The 16745-nt window shown below is 58.3% G+C and overlaps 3 protein-coding genes and 1 long non-coding RNA gene across 8 annotated transcripts; 2 read left to right on the top strand and 2 right to left on the bottom strand.

Moving 5' to 3' along the window:
* The first annotated feature begins 368 nt into the window (after positions 1 to 368).
* soul4 (heme-binding protein soul4) lies at positions 369 to 2628 on the top strand. 3 transcript variants are annotated; one of them, XM_085911096.1, is made up of 6 exons: positions 369 to 534; positions 865 to 1043; positions 1502 to 1587; positions 1680 to 1821; positions 1907 to 2090; positions 2170 to 2627. In XM_085911096.1, exons 2-6 carry the CDS (start codon positions 881 to 883, stop codon positions 2342 to 2344), a joined length of 750 nt encoding a protein of 249 aa, XP_085767222.1. In that variant the 5' UTR covers positions 369 to 534; positions 865 to 880; the 3' UTR covers positions 2345 to 2627. The 3 variants fall into 3 exon arrangements, with proteins under 3 accessions (XP_085767222.1, XP_085767224.1, XP_085767223.1); XM_085911098.1 differs by having other exon boundaries at positions 529 to 658; positions 2170 to 2628; XM_085911097.1 differs by lacking the exon at positions 369 to 534 and adding an exon at positions 625 to 771 and having other exon boundaries at positions 2170 to 2628.
* eif4a3 (eukaryotic translation initiation factor 4A3) lies at positions 2454 to 5865 on the bottom strand. The gene is made up of 11 exons (XM_085911092.1): positions 5611 to 5865; positions 4717 to 4789; positions 4563 to 4629; positions 4369 to 4431; positions 4156 to 4288; positions 3796 to 3876; positions 3425 to 3705; positions 3223 to 3338; positions 3026 to 3133; positions 2828 to 2955; positions 2454 to 2752 (listed from the first exon to the last, which is right to left on the bottom strand). The coding sequence occupies exons 1-11, from the start codon at positions 5762 to 5764 to the stop codon at positions 2736 to 2738; spliced, it is 1221 nt and encodes a 406-aa protein (XP_085767218.1). The 5' UTR covers positions 5765 to 5865; the 3' UTR covers positions 2454 to 2735.
* Positions 5866 to 6066: 201 nt separating this feature from the next.
* On the top strand, positions 6067 to 8671 carry LOC147057563 (uncharacterized). Its single transcript, XR_015065976.1, has 3 exons — positions 6067 to 7779; positions 8023 to 8170; positions 8562 to 8671. It is a non-coding gene; the product is annotated as an uncharacterized LOC147057563 (long non-coding RNA).
* On the bottom strand, positions 8135 to 15189 carry pex6 (peroxisomal biogenesis factor 6). 3 transcript variants are annotated; one of them, XM_085911072.1, is made up of 18 exons: positions 14486 to 15186; positions 13423 to 13947; positions 13171 to 13343; positions 13036 to 13107; positions 12851 to 12959; positions 12670 to 12788; positions 12485 to 12593; positions 12222 to 12421; positions 11958 to 12144; positions 11645 to 11721; positions 11465 to 11582; positions 11156 to 11361; positions 11008 to 11069; positions 10544 to 10652; positions 10334 to 10450; positions 9390 to 9467; positions 9190 to 9329; positions 8135 to 9097 (listed from the first exon to the last, which is right to left on the bottom strand). In XM_085911072.1, exons 1-18 carry the CDS (start codon positions 15008 to 15010, stop codon positions 8925 to 8927), a joined length of 3099 nt encoding a protein of 1032 aa, XP_085767198.1. In that variant the 5' UTR covers positions 15011 to 15186; the 3' UTR covers positions 8135 to 8924. The 3 variants fall into 3 exon arrangements, 1 of the variants encoding a protein (XP_085767198.1); XR_015065974.1 differs by lacking the exons at positions 8135 to 9097; positions 9190 to 9329 and having other exon boundaries at positions 9425 to 9563; positions 10208 to 10450; positions 14486 to 15189; XR_015065975.1 differs by lacking the exons at positions 8135 to 9097; positions 9190 to 9329; positions 9390 to 9467 and adding an exon at positions 9540 to 10094 and having other exon boundaries at positions 10199 to 10450; positions 14486 to 15189.
* Positions 15190 to 16745: the final 1556 nt, after the last annotated feature.

The following is a 16745-nucleotide window of genomic DNA, read 5'->3' as shown; positions in this document are numbered from 1 at the left end:
GCGGTAGGAGTTGGAAGAAGCAGTAAAAACTCGTCGTAGCGACCCGTGAGATAACTAATGATAGTTCATATAACATTCATATCTATATTAGTGCAGTCGAATAGTCTGCTGTTTTTTTGTTGTTTTTTTTTACCCACTGGGAGCGTTTCTCAAGTCACAAGCACACACATCTGTACACTGCATCTAACCGACTGAGGAGGACAAACGAGCGGTGTCTGCCGGAGCCCTACGCGAAGCCCCGCCCCTCTGTAATGTTATGTTGTTGAAATTGGTTGTTCAATTCTGGATGAAGGATATTTTATTTGACTTTTCATTGATTTATTTCATTTATTTTACAGTCATTTCATCGGTCATTTTTATTCCTCTCTCAACGCCGACACCCACAGCTTTGAGAAGGCAGCACTTCCGCATGGAGCTCTTACTTTGAAGAGACCTCGGGGTTCATGGCGGAAGTGACACGACGTGCTTACCGCAGACGGACGATCTTCGTCGATCCTGTGCGTTGTCGTGACGAGTGCGCGCGTGAGCGAGCAGGTAAGCGCGCGCGTGCGCGCGCGCGCCTCACCGCGGCAGTCATACTCGCGTCGCGGCGTTCAGCCAAAGGAGCCGAAATGTAAACGGAGCTAAATTAAGATCAAATGAAGTCATCGACGTGACGGTGAGCTGCAGGCTAACGGTTAGCTAGACGCTAACGATCGAGTTCCTGCTCCGATCGGAATGACGTCACCCGAGTTCCCTCGCTCTCAATCCAAATAAATGATGGTCGTTTGAGTGCGTCCCTTGGAGGAAAAGGCTTTCTTTCCTTCCTCTTGTGCGCTATGATGGCATCATCGGCGGTTGTCGTTGCCTCCCCTTCCCGCTCAGGTGACAGGTGGGCGGCATGGCTTTGATCTCCTTGGAGGACCTCGAGGGCTTGGGCGAAGACGAGGGACTGGACGAAGACATCACGGACAACCCCGAGCCGATGGGGGAGGAGCATTCAGACCGACTGCTCAATCATTGGAGGGCCGTGGCCAGCACGCACCAGGTCACGGTGCCAACAGGTGAGCGCATACGTCATTACGTTGCTGTACTCGCACGCATGCACGCACTGACGTCACTCCGCCCCGCAATTCGTAAGCTTTAGTTCGCTGCTTGTTTTTCTTCTGGCTAAAAACACAAGTTCAATTCCTATTTCCATGCCAATGAAACCATTCTTCCCTTCTTCGTTTTGTTTGTTGTACTTTTTGTCTTTAGTGAAGGATTGTGTCCAAAATCAATTGCAGTTCGATTTTTTTGCAGCGGTGGTCAAATTTGTTCAAAGATGGGCGCCCAAATTGTTGACAATTTCGAGGACCATGTGCACACGTTGTCCAGACAAACCAATGAGAGCTTAGGGAGAGGCGATGAATTCGATTAGTAAAAAAAAGAATCATAAAAGAGAGAAATGACCACCTCAATGTGATTGGACAAAACAAATCAATCCACACTCATGGTTTCTTTGCTTTTTTCTTTGGGGTAGAAATGAGGGGGCCTATCCACGAAATGGCACGCCACAACCAGCAGAGGGAGCCCGTACCTTTCGTGCCCATTTCCTGTCAGGAGAAGGTGGTTGAGCGCGTGCTTGGCCGGCCGGCCGGCCCGCCCGCCGGCGACGACGAGGATGGCGTCACTCACGAGACTTGTTTGTGTGTGCCAAGATGGGCGAGGTGATGTGGGAGGAGCGCACGTACCCGGCGGGCAAGTGGGCGTGCGTGCGGCAGGCCGAGGAACTTTACGAGCAGAGCATCTCCAAGAGCTTCATGAAGCTGATGCGCTTCATCTGCAAGGAGAACTCGGCAGGTGGCGCACGCGGCGTTTTGTAGCTCCGGGCCACTTTTGCCTCTACGAGGCGTCCCCTTTGTGTTTTTGCTGTGCACGCGGGCAGGCGGCCACCTGGGCCTGACCGTGCCGGTGGTCAGCACGGTGCTGGTGACGGCTGACGGCCAGACGCTGGACAAGGAGGTGGAGACCGGCTTCTACCTGCCCGCCGCCTTCCAGGACGCGCCGCCGCTGCCGCACGACCCCGATGTGGACGTGGTGCAACGCGACGCCTTCACCGTCGTGGCCAGGTGAAGAAAGAAAGAAAGAGCTGTGCTGCGCCGGCCGCAACGGTGGACCTTACCTTAACCCTAACCTCCGTTGCGGCAGACCTTTCTTGGGTACGACCACCGAGGAGACGGTGACTCGCCACAGCCGCCTGCTGCGGGAGTTGTTGGGCGCCTCGGCTGCCGAGCGCCTGCGCTCCGACACCTACATGGTGGCCGTCTACGAGAACCCCGGCGTCCCGCGCCGCCGCAACGAGATTTGGTTCCTGCCACGCTAAGAGGGAGGGAGGGAGCCGCCTGCACCGTTCTCTGCAAACACACACAAAAACTACGCACGCCATTTTTCTTGTTAGCGGGCTTAGCGCCGTTAGGAAATTGGACACTGAGTGGGAATCAAATCAAGTTTATTCAAGGTGAATATTTTTGTATCTTTTGACAAAAAACAAAACAAAAATTCAGACTTTTAATTTGAAAGGTATCTCCGAAAAGCCGTTTGATGAACTTGTAATGTGAAATAAATGTCAATTAAACAACTAAAGACACAGATTGCCTTGTCAACTATTGCTACAGGAACACAAGGTAGGGTAAAAAAAAAACCAAAAAAGCTTTATTTACAAACACGTCGAGGCTCAAACGGGAAGTAAAAAGTGGGCACGCCGTCCGGCACCGTCAGATCAGATCAGCCACTGCAAACAAGAGCGGCAAAAGGTTTCCAATCTTAGCACTCACGCTAGCGATGCGGCGGCGGCGTGCGCACTCACCGTTCATGGGCATCTCGTCGATCTGCGTGGAGTAGTACTGCTCGATGTCGCGCAGGATGCGGATGTCGTCGTTCTTCACAAAGTTGATGGCCACGCCTTTGCGGCCGTAGCGACCGGAGCGGCCGATCCTGTCGGGAGGGGTCGCGGGTCAAGGGGGGGGCGGGAGGGCTACGCCAGGCGAGCGGGACGGCGTCCTACCTGTGGATGTAGAGCTCTCGGTTGTTGGGGAGGTCATAGTTGATGATGAGGGAAACCTGAGGCACGTCCAGACCACGCGCCCACACGTCCGTGGAGATCAAGACCCGACTGCGCACGCATGCACGCACGCACGCACGCAAAAGGCAATTTGTCAGAAGGAGCGCACACGGTGGCTGTGCAAGTTGCACGTGGCTCACCTGGCTCCGGAGCGGAACTCCTTCATGATGGACTCTCGCTCTTTCTGCGGCATGTCTCCGTGCATGGACGACACGGTAAAGTTGGCCTCTCGCATTTTTTCCGTCAGCCAGTCCACCTGCGATGCGAGCAAAGCGCGGCGGCGGCGGGGTCAGGCAGGACAACGAGCGGACGCCAGGCGGCTGGGCTGGGTCGGCCGCTGACCTTTCTCTTTGTGTTGCAGAAGATGACAGCCTGCGTGATGGTGAGCGTGTCGTAGAGGTCGCACAGCGTGTCGAACTTCCACTCCTCGCGCTCCACCGCCACAAAGAACTGCTTGATTCCTTCCAGCGTCAGCTCGTCACGCTTGACCAGAATGCGGATGGGGTCCGTCATGAACTTGTTGGTCATCTCCAGGATCTCGTGCGGCAGCGTGGCGCTGATAAGGACCACTTGGGTGGCGGGGGGCAGGTAGCGGTACACGTCGTAGATCTGCTCCTTGAAACCTGCCGCGAGTCAGAGGTCACACCGGGCTTCCGGCGAAGGCCGCGGGCGGGCCGGCGGGCGGGCCGGCGGGCGGACGAGCGGCGACCCACCTTTGTTGAGCATCTCGTCGGCCTCGTCCAGAACCAACATTTTGATGGCGCGCGTTCGGAGACTGCGGCGCCGGATCATGTCTGCGAGCACAGCGGCGGCGTTATTGCCAACCAGGAAAGCAAGCTGATCGCTTGACGCTAAACACCAAGGGAAAATGCTACGGCCGTGCTAAAGATGAGCAAGGATTTCACAAGGAACAATAATTAGGCTTCCTGGTCGGAGTCCAAACGTTGCGCGTCACCACGCCGGGAACACACGAGTCATCGCGCTCGTCTTCTGTGTCCGACTGACTCGGCAGGAAACGTCCAGTTCGGTCATCGACAAACAACAACGGCGAGCGACGTGGGCCCGGCACTCACCGAAAACCCGCCCCGGTGTTCCCGACACCACGTGCTGGCCAAAGTCCAACTTGCGGATGTCCTCGCCCACGTTGGTCCCGCCGATGCATGCGTGGCACTGGACGTTCATGTAGTCCCCCAGCGCCAGCAGCACCTGAAGGCGCAGCCAAAGGACCGCCTCTGTGAGCGTGCGTGTGTGAGAGAGAGAGAGAGAGCGCGAGGAGGGGGCATCACCTTCTGAATCTGGCCAGCCAATTCTCTGGTGGGCGCCAAGATTAACGCCTGGGTCTCCCTCACCTGTGAGCACACACCAATGTGGCGTCAAAACACCACTTTAGTCCAAATGAAAGCCCCCCCCCCCCCAGACTCATTTCAGCTGACGCGCCAAAGCACTATTTTTTGGAAAAAGCCCAACGGGTGGCGCTCACCTGGATGTCCAGACACTGCAGCACCGACACGCAGAAGGTAGCCGTCTTTCCCGTGCCCGACTGCGACCTGCGCGCAACCGCCGTGTCAGGTTGAAAGAAAAAAAGCCGACAGACACATTTCTGACGCCATGTCGACGAGAGCTTCTTTTCTTACTGGGCGATGACGTCTCTGCCTTTGATGATCTGCTTGATGGCTCGCTGCTGAATGGCCGACGGCTTCTCGAACCCTGAGGCAATCCACGCACAAAATTAGCACGGCGCGTCCTGTGCCAAAATGTCCGAGCGGGCGGGCGGGCGGAAAAAGTCTGCGTTTCTCTTGGATTGGATGGCGCGTCAAATAGGATGGTGCCGACAACTGCGATATTGTCATTTTGGCCTAACCTCCATTTCCCAGTGAAGGTGAGAAATTTGTGAGTGAAGCACATCTTGCATCTGATTCGCGGCCAGCCCCATCTGGAGTCGATATCTCGGCATACTTGCCGTAACTGGAGAAAAGTGCTAGCTAAAGTGCTTCTTCTTTCGCTACTTGGAAGGGTAGCAAAAGGAGTCTGGAAAAGATCATCTCGCAAATGTTGGACGTTGTGCTCAAGCTGATGGCGCTCGTCATTGACGAATTAAATGTTGTTAACATTTCAACGCCATTTTCTTCACCAAGCATGCTCTTTACGGTCACGTTGGCCTCACTGTGAGTATCGTTTTTTGTTTTTGGGTTTTTTTTGGTGTGTGTGTGTCTTTCGAACAACGCCAGTACAATATTTGAGTATCATGACTGACGCGAACACGCGCTTTCCCACTTGGTGTTGGTTGCATCGGAGTTGACGGACTTTCCAACGTTAGCCCAAGTGGCTAATGCTAACGGGAAGCACGCCGAGAAACTCCAGCCAGCCGGCCACACCGCAAAGCCAGAAAAGGGCTAATCCCGATGTTCACCTGGCGTCACCTCGCCACCTAAACGTGCGCTGGAACGCCAGGGTAGGGCCTAAGTAGAGCTTGTGGCGGCGGCGGCGGCGGGCTCCCAGCGCGGAGGCCTCCCCGATCCCCGGCCTACCGTAAGCGTAGATGCCGCGCAGCAGGTCCTCCCTCAGGCCCATGGTGTCGAAGGTGGGGGTGACGTCCACCTCCTCGCTGGTCTCGAACTCCACCTTAGTCATGTCCTCGTCCTTGAGGAGCCGCTTCCGACTCTGCACACCGACGGCGGCCATTTCTTGACTGCAACTGAAAGGCGAAAAGGCGTCGCGTCGCTAGCTGCTAACAAACACACCGGGGAGCGAAGGCAAAGCGAGAAAGAAAGGCCGAGGGAGGGGAGGGGCTTCGATGACGCACTCGGCCAGCGACGCCGGAGATGGCGACGTCACACTCCGGTGCCGCCCCCACCTGTCGGTTTCATTTGGGACTTTTTTTTTCCCGGAACGGAAGCGAGGACTCGCACTAAGCATGTTCAAAACTTGACACAAGACGCAGGCAGCATTTGGAGATGAGCTCTGCTCTGCTCTGCTCTGCTCTGCTCTGCTCTGCTCTGCTCTGCTCGGACATTTTGTCCTGATCCGTTTTACACGGCAGAGCCATTTGTTCTGTCCCGCACACCTCAGTCAAGTTATGGCCAAAGAGGAAGTCAACACGAGTCATGTGGAAGCGCAAATGTGCCTTTTAATGAGCTTCTAAAACAAAACTGCCTTCCGTGGCAGAACGCCCCTGATGGCTCGCATCTGGAATTCGTCGCTCGGGCGTCAGTCGGCCTTGGCGTGCTGAAGCTCCGTCAGGTTAGCCCCGCCTCCGTCGCTCAGCAAGATCTGCGCACAAACCCCAGCGCCGGCCGGTTCATTTGGCTTTTTTTTTTTTGGGTGGGGGGACGCTTAAATCTTGTGGGCCTGGCCGCTCCACCCGTCTTCTGGCAGCACACGTTTCCGGTGGCTGTGGCATTTTGCATTCCGGGACGGCGGTTCTCCTATGGTTCGCCTCTCCGAGCCGGCCCCGCCCACCGAACGAACTGATCGCGGGCCAGAGCTCATTGGCGACTGGACGTTGCGATTTTCAAGGAAGGTCGTCGTAAACAATCATTTGATAGAAATCGAGTGCCGCGCGTGCGTGCGTGCCTGCCTGCCTTTCCACAAGTGTGTACAACAGTGACAGCACAAAAAAACACACATACACGTGCACTCGTGAGAGACGCACAAAAGTAGCACGCGCGCACACACGTACGCAAGTGGCTGCCGGGAGTTAGCGGAGCGGCGTTCCTATTACCGGCTGCACAGCAGAGACGGGGGGGGGATCTGGGTGGCCACGGGCGGGAGGGACGCCAGGAAGACCTGAAGGAAGGACGCTGACGCATGTTGCGTGTTGTTGAGCCAGGAAAGAAAGCAAAGGTGTGGAGTTTAGAGTTGGTTCCTTTATTGGCAAGATCTTGGCTTGTTTAATGGCGCCCAATACACAAGGCACAGCAGCAGATGAAACAACCACTTCTGTCTCCAGGTCAGCTTGTTTTATACTGTCCGGAAAGGCGGGAACTTGTCACATGACCATTTCGTACCTGAGTGTGGGGGGCGGCACCCCCCAGTGTGTGCGTGTGTGTGTGTGTGTGTGTTCATACAGTTATGTGTGTTGTATTCGTGTTCTGATTGGGCAGTTATGGTTGCATCAAATCATAAAAGAATTGTACATATATGAGCATCATATTGTACAGAGATTGTCCACCCTAATAGAACATGTACACATTGCTGTTGCTCCCTCTTCAGAAGCGGCAGGAAAAGAAGAGCATCAAAAGTCAAGTGGGACCAAGGAAAAGTAGAAGCAAGGTTGGACAGTGGAGCAAGACGGGAGGAAGCAAGGCAGGAGGAAAGAAAGAAAGAAAGAAAGAAAGAAAGAAAGAAAGAAAGAAAGAAAGAAAGAAAGGATGGAAGAGCAAGAGAGGGAAGGGAACAGGCAAGGAATGCTGTAGCCCCCCGGCCTTTCCAGGGGAAGGTTGCCGTGGCAACGGGCGTGCGGCTCAGCGAATGGCCGAGCGAGCGCTGGCCGTTTGCGGCCAGAAGTGCTGAGTGGGCCGGGCCGGCCCCCCTCCCGCCGTGCTGCCAACCAAAGCGCCCCCGCTCCCCCGTCCCCTCCTATTATGATTGGCAGCCGGTGTTTGTGCGCTGAAGCTTCTAGCGTCCGGCCGGCCAGCTGGTCATTCCAGTGCAGCGCGGCGCCGGCCCACCACCTAACCCATGTGCGGGGTCAACTGGTAAGAAGGCGCCGTATTCCGTCCGCTTTTTTTAAGGGGGGGGGGGGGGGACGCCATCTGGCTGCTGGCGTGCGGGTCAAAAGGTCAAGTCAGCGCTTCTTCAGCGTTCCCCTTTCAAAGTTGCAGGGCAAAAGCCTCGGATGAGCGCCGTGCGCAGAAACATGGGCTCGGGCGGACGACCGGCCGCATTTGGATTGAGCGACCACATACAAAGTTAAGACGCTAGTTAACTTGGCCTTGCAGGTTTCCAAAAGGGACGCTGCTGAGGAGCTGGCTGACCAAGTCCAGGCCCCGCCTCCTGCTGCTGATCGCCGGGCTCAAGCGACCTCAGGTGACCCTGATGAGGAGGAAGAGGATGAAGAGAACCAAAGTAGCCAAGGCCACGTAAGCGGTAAATACGGCGGCTGGCGGGAAAGGCTCCCGGGGGCCGAGACCCTCGGGAGCGGGCGAGCGCCTCTCGACGGGGCTCTGGCTGGGAGCGACACAAACAATTGAGACAAGCCAACGCAATGGGGGCTAAATGTGTGGTGGTAGCGCTAAGCTCGACGTAGCCCTCGCTGGTTTGCTACTTCTCTTTGTGTGTGGAAAGACTCCAGACTCGCAGTCCGAGCTCATGTGAACTAAGCCAAAACCTTTTGATGTGGACAAAATAGGGATTTGTCAGCCACCGCCACGATCCCAGTGATGGTTTTTTTGTTTGAAGCTGCGACTTTTCCGTGTTCATCTGGACACCTTCAAAGGGTTCCCGTTTGGCGGCGGCTAAATCTTCTGTTTTGTTGCAGAACGTGCAGCAGGATGCCGCACTTTGCTTGAGGCCTCGGCGACGCCACGCGTTGGACCTCGTCGACGACGTTCAACGGGCATCCCGTCAATAAACTTCCCAGAATGTCAACGACTCCTTGTTTTTAATTTGTCATGTGAATTTCATTGCAATGTGCAATCGTAGGACAATTCTGCTCTCATCATTTTGGACATTTCTCATTATTTCTGTCCCTCCCGCAAAATCAAGTACGGCTCGACACCGTTGTCCCTTCAGCCACGTCAGAAAAGAATGACCGATGACCGAAAGGCAAAAGTCGTCAACAATTCCAGCACCGGAGTGCTAACGGGCGGCCTGCCCCCAATTTGCCGCATTTATCGGCAATCTAGGATCCCCCCCCCCCCCCGACAGCGGCCGGCGGGCTGGCCGCGGCCTCGTCACGCCCGACGCTTCGGTATCGCGTCGCTTCCTCTGGAGACAGCGACGGCTGGAAGTCACGCAGCGCCACGTCAAAGTCCGCCATGGTGAGGCACAGCGGCGACTCCTCAGAGTCCCAACCTTTACAAAACAGGAAGGAAGGAAGGAAGGAAGGCGGCGGGCGAGGCTTAGCTACGAGCGTTGCAAAACGCCCACCGATTGCCCAAACCCACCGCGATGGATGGCGTCCACCTTCCTCTTGACGGCGGCCGTCATGGCGTCCGAGCACAGCGCGTAGAGGTCGGCGCCGCTGGTGCGGGCGGGGCAACGCTCCAACACCTGCCCCGGGTCCACCGAGGCGTCCAGGTGGAAGCTGAGGGCGGGCCAGCCGGTCAAAAGCCGTGCCCCGGCGTCCCCGTCTTGGCGCTCTTACCTGCGGAGGACGGCGCGGAGCACTTGCAGCTGGGAGGCGCGGTCTGCGTTGATCCCCACGTAGACCAGCTTGTCAAACCTGAACGCAACGCAGCGCCACTTTAAAACGGGGACGGCATCGGACATTCGTTGCAGAGGATCAAGACGGGAGGGAGTATGCCGCAGCGCCACTTGTTAAAACGCTAGTTTTTTAGTGACACAGAGGGCCAAGAAAATGTCTGCAGGGGCTAGAGCATTTTCCATTCGGGCTCCAGAGCTCTGGAATGCCCTGCCAATGGATATTAGAACTGCTACCTCAGTAGAAACATTTAAGACACGTTTAAAGACGTATTTCTATGATGTGGCCTTTAACCTCTCCCCGACCCCACTCCCCCACCCCTCCCCGGCTGGGGAGGTGGTTAGGTGACACCCATGCTGACGATGGCTATCTAGATTCTCGTGGACCAATTCACCATGAGGGAACTGCAGTGGAATACCCTCCTGGAGGACACTGCCAGGACAATCGAAGGCACCTCCGACAGCTCTTGGCTTTGGCCTGGGCATCCACTTTTTGGTTTCCATATGATGTATTTTATGTGCCCTCTTTGCATCCATTGCAGCCTGGTGATCCTGAAAGGGGGATCCTTCCATCTGTGGTCCCTTCTCAAGGTTTCTCATTTTTCCCCTTGTAGGGGTTTTTTGAGTTTTTCCTTGCCCTTTTGGGAGCCTAAGATCAGGGGATGCTTTGAGAATTATTGTCAATTGATTGTCTATGTGAAGCCCTTTGAGACTGCTTGTGATTTAGGGCTATACAAATAAACTTGACTTGACTTGACTTGTGTTCACGAAGGAGAAGCTTCTGGCTATCCGTGCTAATCTTCAGCTCGTCAGCATGCTCAGTCCTCGGCCAAAGGCCGTGTCGACACGCGCGTCGCCCTCCTTCTCTTCTCAAGTGTGAACCCTGACCTTCCGGGCCTGAGCAGGGACCGATCGAGCAGGTCGGGTCGGTTGGTGGCGCCCATGACAAATACTCGGCTGGAGGCGTTCAGAGCGTCCAGCTCGGCGAGCAGCTGAGACACCACCCTGATGGGTTGGAGGGAAAAGTTAGTCCCCGGTCTTAGAACAGCTGCATGAGTGTCAGCTCTGTCTGTCTGTCCGTCTGTCTGTCTGTCTCACCTGTCCATCACCCCGCCAGAGTCTCCGCTGCGCCCCCTGCTGGGTGCCAGAGAGTCCAGTTCATCAAAGAAGACCACGCAGGGCGCTGCCGAGCGGGCTCTCTGAAACGCTGAACGCAAAGTGTCATCATCAAGGTGAGGCGAGCGGCTAGCCCGTTAGCATTTGGAGCCGCTTCGTCGTAAAGACAGAAACAAACAGGCGACGTCGAGCGGCTGGCTCATGAGCCGTGGATGTGCCCAAGAGCTCCGACACAAACGCTACAGCGGCGCAGCACATGAGGACCACCCGACTTGTTGTTCATCCTCTGCCGCCGCCGGCAACAAAATTGCGGCCACTCGCAATGCAGGAGTTCTTTTGATTTGGTTTCATCCATCAAAAACAAACGTACGGCTCCACTCGGATGCGGACAAAACACGTCAAGGAAAAAAACAAAAAAGGGGGGGGGGGGGGGGCCGGCGGCTCACCTTCTCGGACGTTCTCCTCGCTCTGGCCCACGTACATGTTGAGCAGCTCCGGACCTTTCACGCTGGAAAGACACATCAGAAGAAATGGAAGGTGAAGTCCAAACATAAATAAGTGCCAGGTTTGCATCAGTGCAGAGTTTGCTCTGACCTGAGGAAGGTCATGGAACATTCGGTGGCCACGGCCTTGGCCAGCAGAGTCTTGCCCGTGCCCGGAGGCCCGTAGAGCAGAACGCCCGTGCGGCTCAGCCTGAGGGATGAAAGCTGCGGGCACCGTAGAGGAAGCTGCACCGTGTCCAGGATGTCCTTCTTCACCTGCTCCAGGCCGCCCACGTCCTCCCAGCGCACGGAGGGAATCTGGCCGCACGCACAGGTTGTCGTTTGGTCGGGCGGGGCGAGGGGTCAGAGATCCCGTGCGGTCGGAAGGTGAAGAAGACTCTTAGCGCGGGACGGCCCTCACCCTGGGGGCGCCGGCGGCCTCCGACTGGGCGTCCCGCAAGGTCTGCAGAGCCGACAGGAAGTCCCGCTGTTGGACGTTCACGCCGCTGGAGCGCAAGTCCTCCTGGCGCCGGGCGGGACTGAAACAGACGCGGACGGACTCTAAATAAGGCCGCCGCCGTCGGGCGGGAGCGAGGCTCACCGAGCCAGGAGCAGCCGTCTACACGCCGCGCGGCCGCCCTCCACCAGCAGGGCGCGCAAGTCGCCCAAGGCCAAACCCTTCAGGCACACAAGCAATGATAAATGGTCAACGGACTGCGAGTACTCGCTCAGTCATCAACCGTCCCGCGCTCAAGGTCGTGCTCCAAAGCTCCACCCACTGCACGATGGAAGGGGTTGACGGGCCAGTGAGGTGCAGGTATTGTTTGCGTCCACTGGGGGTCACCGTTAACATCCTCACTGTGTGCCCCGACCAGTGTCTGGCCCCAACGTTACGTCGTAGCAAAGTGACATACGGCCGTGATTTTGCCGAGCGTCTCCAGGTCGACGTCGCGTCCGAGGCGAACGTCCCCACTCAGCTGCGTTAGAATTGCCCGGCGCCCGCCCTCGGCTGGGCTCTCCAACGCCACCCGGTGGACAAATGCCGACGCGACGCCGGCGGGCAGCCGACGAGCTTCGCGGACGGTCGCCACCACCGCCACCCTGGGGAGAACACGGCAGGTCGGCGCCGCCGTCTGCTAATGTAGCTCACGAGCGTTGCGCGTGCGTGCGTGCATCACCTATCGGGGGCGCTACGGAGCAGGTGGCAGAGGGCCGCCTGGACGCGGCCGTCGTCAGCGCCCCCGCGAGTCTGCAAGAGGAGCTGCAGGTTCTTCAGCAGAAGGACGCAAGGCTGAAGGGCGTCGGCCCGCTCCAGCGAGGAAGTCAGCCGCGCCTCGGTAGCGGCGGGCGTGTCGCCGCACACGCCGACGCAGTCCACCTGCCAGTGGCATTGCGGTTGTCAGCGCGGGGTCGCCGGCTCGGCGAGCGCCGGAGGTCGCACCCTAATCAGCTGGAGGTGCAGTCTGGAACTGGACGCCGCCACCGCTGTCACTTTGCCGCTTCCCGCTGGCCCGTGGACCAGGAGCCTGCACGCCGCCGGGAGGGAGCCGCTGAAAGGGCAGGCACGTCGCACCGTCAGCTCAAACGACCACATCCGACCAAAAGGGGGGCCGGGCTGGGCCGTACCCGAGTCGGTGCGGGCCGAGGACGCGTCCGATGGCATCCACTGCACGCTCGAGACCCGGAGGGGACGGGCCGCTCCACGGCGCCGCGTTGCGCGGCGCCAAGACGTTGACCGGCGGCCCCTGGAGGCATCCCACGAGTCAGACGTGAGCCAACGGGCCCGACTCGAAGGCTGAGAGGTCACCGTGAAGAGGGACGTATGCGTTCTGTCAGCCAGATAAAGCCCGTCCCCTTCTTCTTCCGTCTGGTCAGCAGGACACACCCGCTGCACCAAAAACAACAGTGCCCGGCACCTGAGTTGGGTCAAGAGTCAAGGGGTTAAGGGTCCACTTAGCACCAGTCACACACCGGTCAAGCCCTCTCCGTCACCTCTGGCCATCCTCCAGCAGGTCCGGGTGGTTGCGGGCGGGAACCAGAAGAACGTCCCCCGGCGCCACCAGCCTGCACCCGCCACATCGCAGCGGTCCAGCAACAACTCACGGCAGAAACCGGGCGCTGACCCACCTGGGAACGGCGAAGTGGGCGGCCAGCAGGTCGTCGTAGCGACTCGGCAGCCGCTCGGCCGGGGCCGCCACTGGCCGCAGGTGAAGCTCGCCGGCCGGCGCCGGCGGGGCCGAGGCGCGGGAAGTCTCGGAGCCGCCGGGACCGTCCCGGGACGGTGGTTTCCGACGGCGCCTCTAAAACCCGACAAGCACGCTCGACCGTACGTGACGGAGGCCTTTTTCTTCAACGCGCGTGTGCACTTGGCGCGAGTACCTTGAGGCTGATGCGGCAGGCGGCGCCCGCGCTTTGCCGTCCTCCCGTCAGGTTGAACCACAACGTCTCCGACACAAAGGCGCCGTCGGCCGCCTGGTCCGAGCGGACGGCGACGAGGACGGCCGCTCGCCATCTGTCCGCCGGGCCCGTCGACCGCAGCTCCACCCACTCGCCGTCAAACAGCCCCAGCCTGAGCAGCGTGCGCCCGCCAACGTAAAGACTACCGTCGGCATCGGCGCGGCCGTCGTCCGCCTCCGGCCACCGCCTCACGCGAGTCACGCGCACGTCCAGCCGCCGCTCCGGCTCCTCCGGGACGCCGCCGAGCCCCCGACGCCGGTCCAGGAGCGAGCGCTCCCCTCCCAGGCGGGCGGCGCGGTGAGCAAAGTCCGAAGCGCACAGGCGGAGCTCCCTGGAGGGCGGGCCCGGCCCGGCCGCATCCGGCCAGTCGGCCAGAATCACGGCGGTACGGGGCGTGACGCGACCCTGCGTGACCGGGCCGCACGACAGCACCAGCACCTCGGGTATCTGTGCAAAAAGAAGAGAGAGAACCAACCGCTCGCTGAATGGTATCCAAATTGACGTGCAAAATCCTTTTCACGACTGAGACCGGGCCGGGCAGCTTTTGGTGCCAGAAGCTCAAGTCGGACGATCGGGACAAAGCCTTTGAGGGCTCTCCAAACAACGGCTCCGGCATCCCTTCGCTCATGTCGTCGACCATATTCTGGCTGAAACGGAAAAGGCAGAGCAGAACAGAGGAGCCAGCAGCTCATGGCCGCTCGCTCACAGTTGGCGCACAATGACCCACAATGCATTGCCACCAGGGCCACTTAATCAAGTTTCGACAACATGTATACAACTGGAAATGATGGTCTAAAATGTTCCCTCATCAACTGGCAGATTATGTCGACGGCCTGGGGACGTTGCAAAGTTCAATGGGGACAGAAGGTCAAAGTTGTCCACTTTCCACAAAATACCCACCCCCAAAATAAGAGAGCACATTTGGTGAAATTAGACTTGTCTTTCTCGAGCGACATTTGTGAGGAGGCTGAGAGGGGGCGCTCACCTGTCCCGGCCGGTCCCCGAGCAGCGGCTCTCCTCGCCGGGCCAGCAGACAGCTTTCATCCCGACAGAGCTCCAGCAAGTCGGCGGCGAGCCCGTCGGCGTCGTCCCGCGCCAAAGAGCGTCGTCCGCGGACACCCAGCACCACCTCGTCCAAGTTTACGGGCAGCACTGGCCACGCAATGCCGCGGATCCCCGCCGTCGGGAAGCCGCGGAGCCGCAGGAAGAAGCTGCTGGCGAAGAGCCTCACCGAGCCCGCCGGAGAGACTTCCGCGGCGCCGCCGCCGAAGCCCGCCGATGCCGCTGCCGCCTCCTCCTCCTCCTCACCGCTGAGCGCCCGAAGACGAAGCAGGACGGCGGCGGGCTCGCGAGGGCTCGAAGCCGGCCGTCTCGGGGTGAACAGGACGGTCGGGGGCCCCGCGTGGTCGCGAAAAAGGCTACGTAGCTGCCATTCGGGGCCGAGCACGTCCAGGGGAGTCGCGTGGACAGGGAAAGGCTCCAGCCTCAATAACTCCACCTGCGCGGCCATCTTGCTCCAACTTTCGCATCGTGACGTCTCACCTTCCGCCCAATAGAAGACGAGCTTTTTCCTGACGTCAGAGCCGCCGCGTCTCCGTCATTGTCCCGCCCGCTTCCACTTCATTTATTTTTTCAATTTCAGATTATGACTCGCTGAATTTCCAAGTAACTTTCATGTGGGGCTTTTTGTTACAATTTGTAACAAACATTTGTAAGAAAATCAACACATTCGACAGCCCCCCCCCCCCCCCCACAACCCAGACAGACAACTCGAAAGTTGTTTTTCCCCCTTTCAGGTATTTCCCACCCCGGTTATATTTGCTGGTTCCGCTTGTATGACTGTTCTACCTGTCAACTGGGCTCTTGCCAGTCAGCAGCAGCAGCAGCAGCAGCAGCAGCAGCAGCAGCAGCGAACGCGTTTCGGTGACTGATGAAGGCGCGGCCGAACGGCCTGAGTGTGCGCATGCGCGGTGCTGATGATGCTGGAAGATGAAGATGGAGCTCAGGAGGCAACGGTGACGATGATGTTTGCTGGTTCGGAGCAGTCCGGACGGGAAACACCAAGGAGGTCAGACGAACAACAACTCAAATTCCGATGTGTGTGTGTGCGCGCGCGCGTTTTGCTTATTGGCCTGAACGTGCACGGAAACGAAAGAAGAACGAATTGTTGGTCGTTTGGAAGCAGGCCGAGGAGGCAGCATGAGGCGTTCAGGTTACGCTCGGTTGCCCGGGACAAGGGTGCTCCTGATGGCGCCCGACTCACCCGCTCCGCTCGCTGCCAGCAGGAACCACAATCACCCCAAATCAAAAACAGTGGGCGAAAACGCTGTCAAAACAAGTTTGAGGTGCTTTGGTTCACCTCGAGACAACGGCAATGTGTGAAGGGATCAACATTTACTTAGGATGGGACAGCAAGAGCTGAAAGTGGACAGAACTTGGTCGAAATGTTGATCAGAATCTTTGGCGGGCACAAATGCCGATTATTTGTGTTTATTTATTAGTCTGGGTGCAGTGGACCCCCGGTGTTTATGTCGGCGTTTTGTTGGAGGAAAACGTTCTGGAGCTGAGCAGTGAGTGGCGGCGGGCTGTCTTTTTTTTTTTTTTTTTTCTCAAGCATTATTATTGTGAAAGGGGATAGCGGAAGCTATTGCGGCGCTCGTCAGGTGACTTGACGCTGGTGTTGCTGGGCTGCAGTGCGGACAAAACGCTGATGCGGTTCTGCGGTTCTGGACTGGTGCACAGCCCGCGCCTCTCCCAGCAGAACCACGGACCGCTCGCACATTCCGGTTCCGGTCCACCCGGACCAGAACCGGGAGCGTAATTGCACGTACCGCTGTCACACCGAGCCGGGTCGGGCCGGGCCGTACCGGGTCCGCTGCGCGAGCGGAACCGAGCTGTGGGTGGGGGTTCTTCTCTCGTGAATTCCCAATGAAGACTCCCAAGAGGCGGAAGCGGAGGAGCGTCAGGTAGGTTGAAGCAGCGCCGCAGCCGCAGCCGCAGCCGGCGCTGCGGGGGTTCTACCGCCGGGACGGGCGGTGCCGGTCAACGGCATGTTTCATTCATGAGTCGGGTCAGGCCGGGCCACATTTATCGAGCGGCGGATGCCTAGCTGCGCGTGCGCAGTGAGGCCGCATGACTGTGCAGTGGGATTGCATGCGAGTTTGGACTTGACTGCCGACGATGGCGAGCGCGAGCGAGCAACTGCGTTGACGTACGGACGGACGGACGGACTGACGAGGATGATG

The sequence above is a fragment of the Syngnathus leptorhynchus genome, chromosome 5 (assembly GCF_054491065.1).
Source record: "Syngnathus leptorhynchus isolate UIUO chromosome 5, UIUO_Slep, whole genome shotgun sequence".
In the NCBI taxonomy this organism is placed as follows: domain Eukaryota; kingdom Metazoa; phylum Chordata; class Actinopteri; order Syngnathiformes; family Syngnathidae; genus Syngnathus; species Syngnathus leptorhynchus.
This window is presented reverse-complemented; position numbering and strand designations above follow the sequence as displayed.

Excerpts from the sequence above, each read along its gene's own strand:
- soul4 (XM_085911098.1), top strand. The coding sequence starts at position 881 with ATGGCTTTGATCTCCTTGGAGGACCTCGAGGGCTTGGGCGAAGACGAG. Across the intron at positions 1,588-1,679 it reads CCATTTCCTGTCAGGAGAAG|ATGGGCGAGGTGATGTGGGA; the intron begins GTGGTTGAGCGC and ends GTGTGTGCCAAG. Across the intron at positions 2,091-2,169 it reads GCCTTCACCGTCGTGGCCAG|ACCTTTCTTGGGTACGACCA; the intron begins GTGAAGAAAGAA and ends CCGTTGCGGCAG.
- eif4a3 (XM_085911092.1), bottom strand. The coding sequence starts at position 5,764 with ATGGCCGCCGTCGGTGTGCAGAGTCGGAAGCGGCTCCTCAAGGACGAG. Across the intron at positions 3,339-3,424 it reads TCTGCAACACAAAGAGAAAG|GTGGACTGGCTGACGGAAAA; the intron begins GTCAGCGGCCGA and ends CTCGCATCGCAG. Across the intron at positions 3,134-3,222 it reads GAGTTCCGCTCCGGAGCCAG|TCGGGTCTTGATCTCCACGG; the intron begins GTGAGCCACGTG and ends ATGCGTGCGCAG.
- pex6 (XM_085911072.1), bottom strand. The coding sequence starts at position 15,010 with ATGGCCGCGCAGGTGGAGTTATTGAGGCTGGAGCCTTTCCCTGTCCAC. Across the intron at positions 11,722-11,957 it reads CGCTCGGCAAAATCACGGCC|GGTTTGGCCTTGGGCGACTT; the intron begins GTATGTCACTTT and ends GTGTGCCTGAAG. Across the intron at positions 10,451-10,543 it reads TCTGGCGGGGTGATGGACAG|GGTGGTGTCTCAGCTGCTCG; the intron begins GTGAGACAGACA and ends CCAACCCATCAG.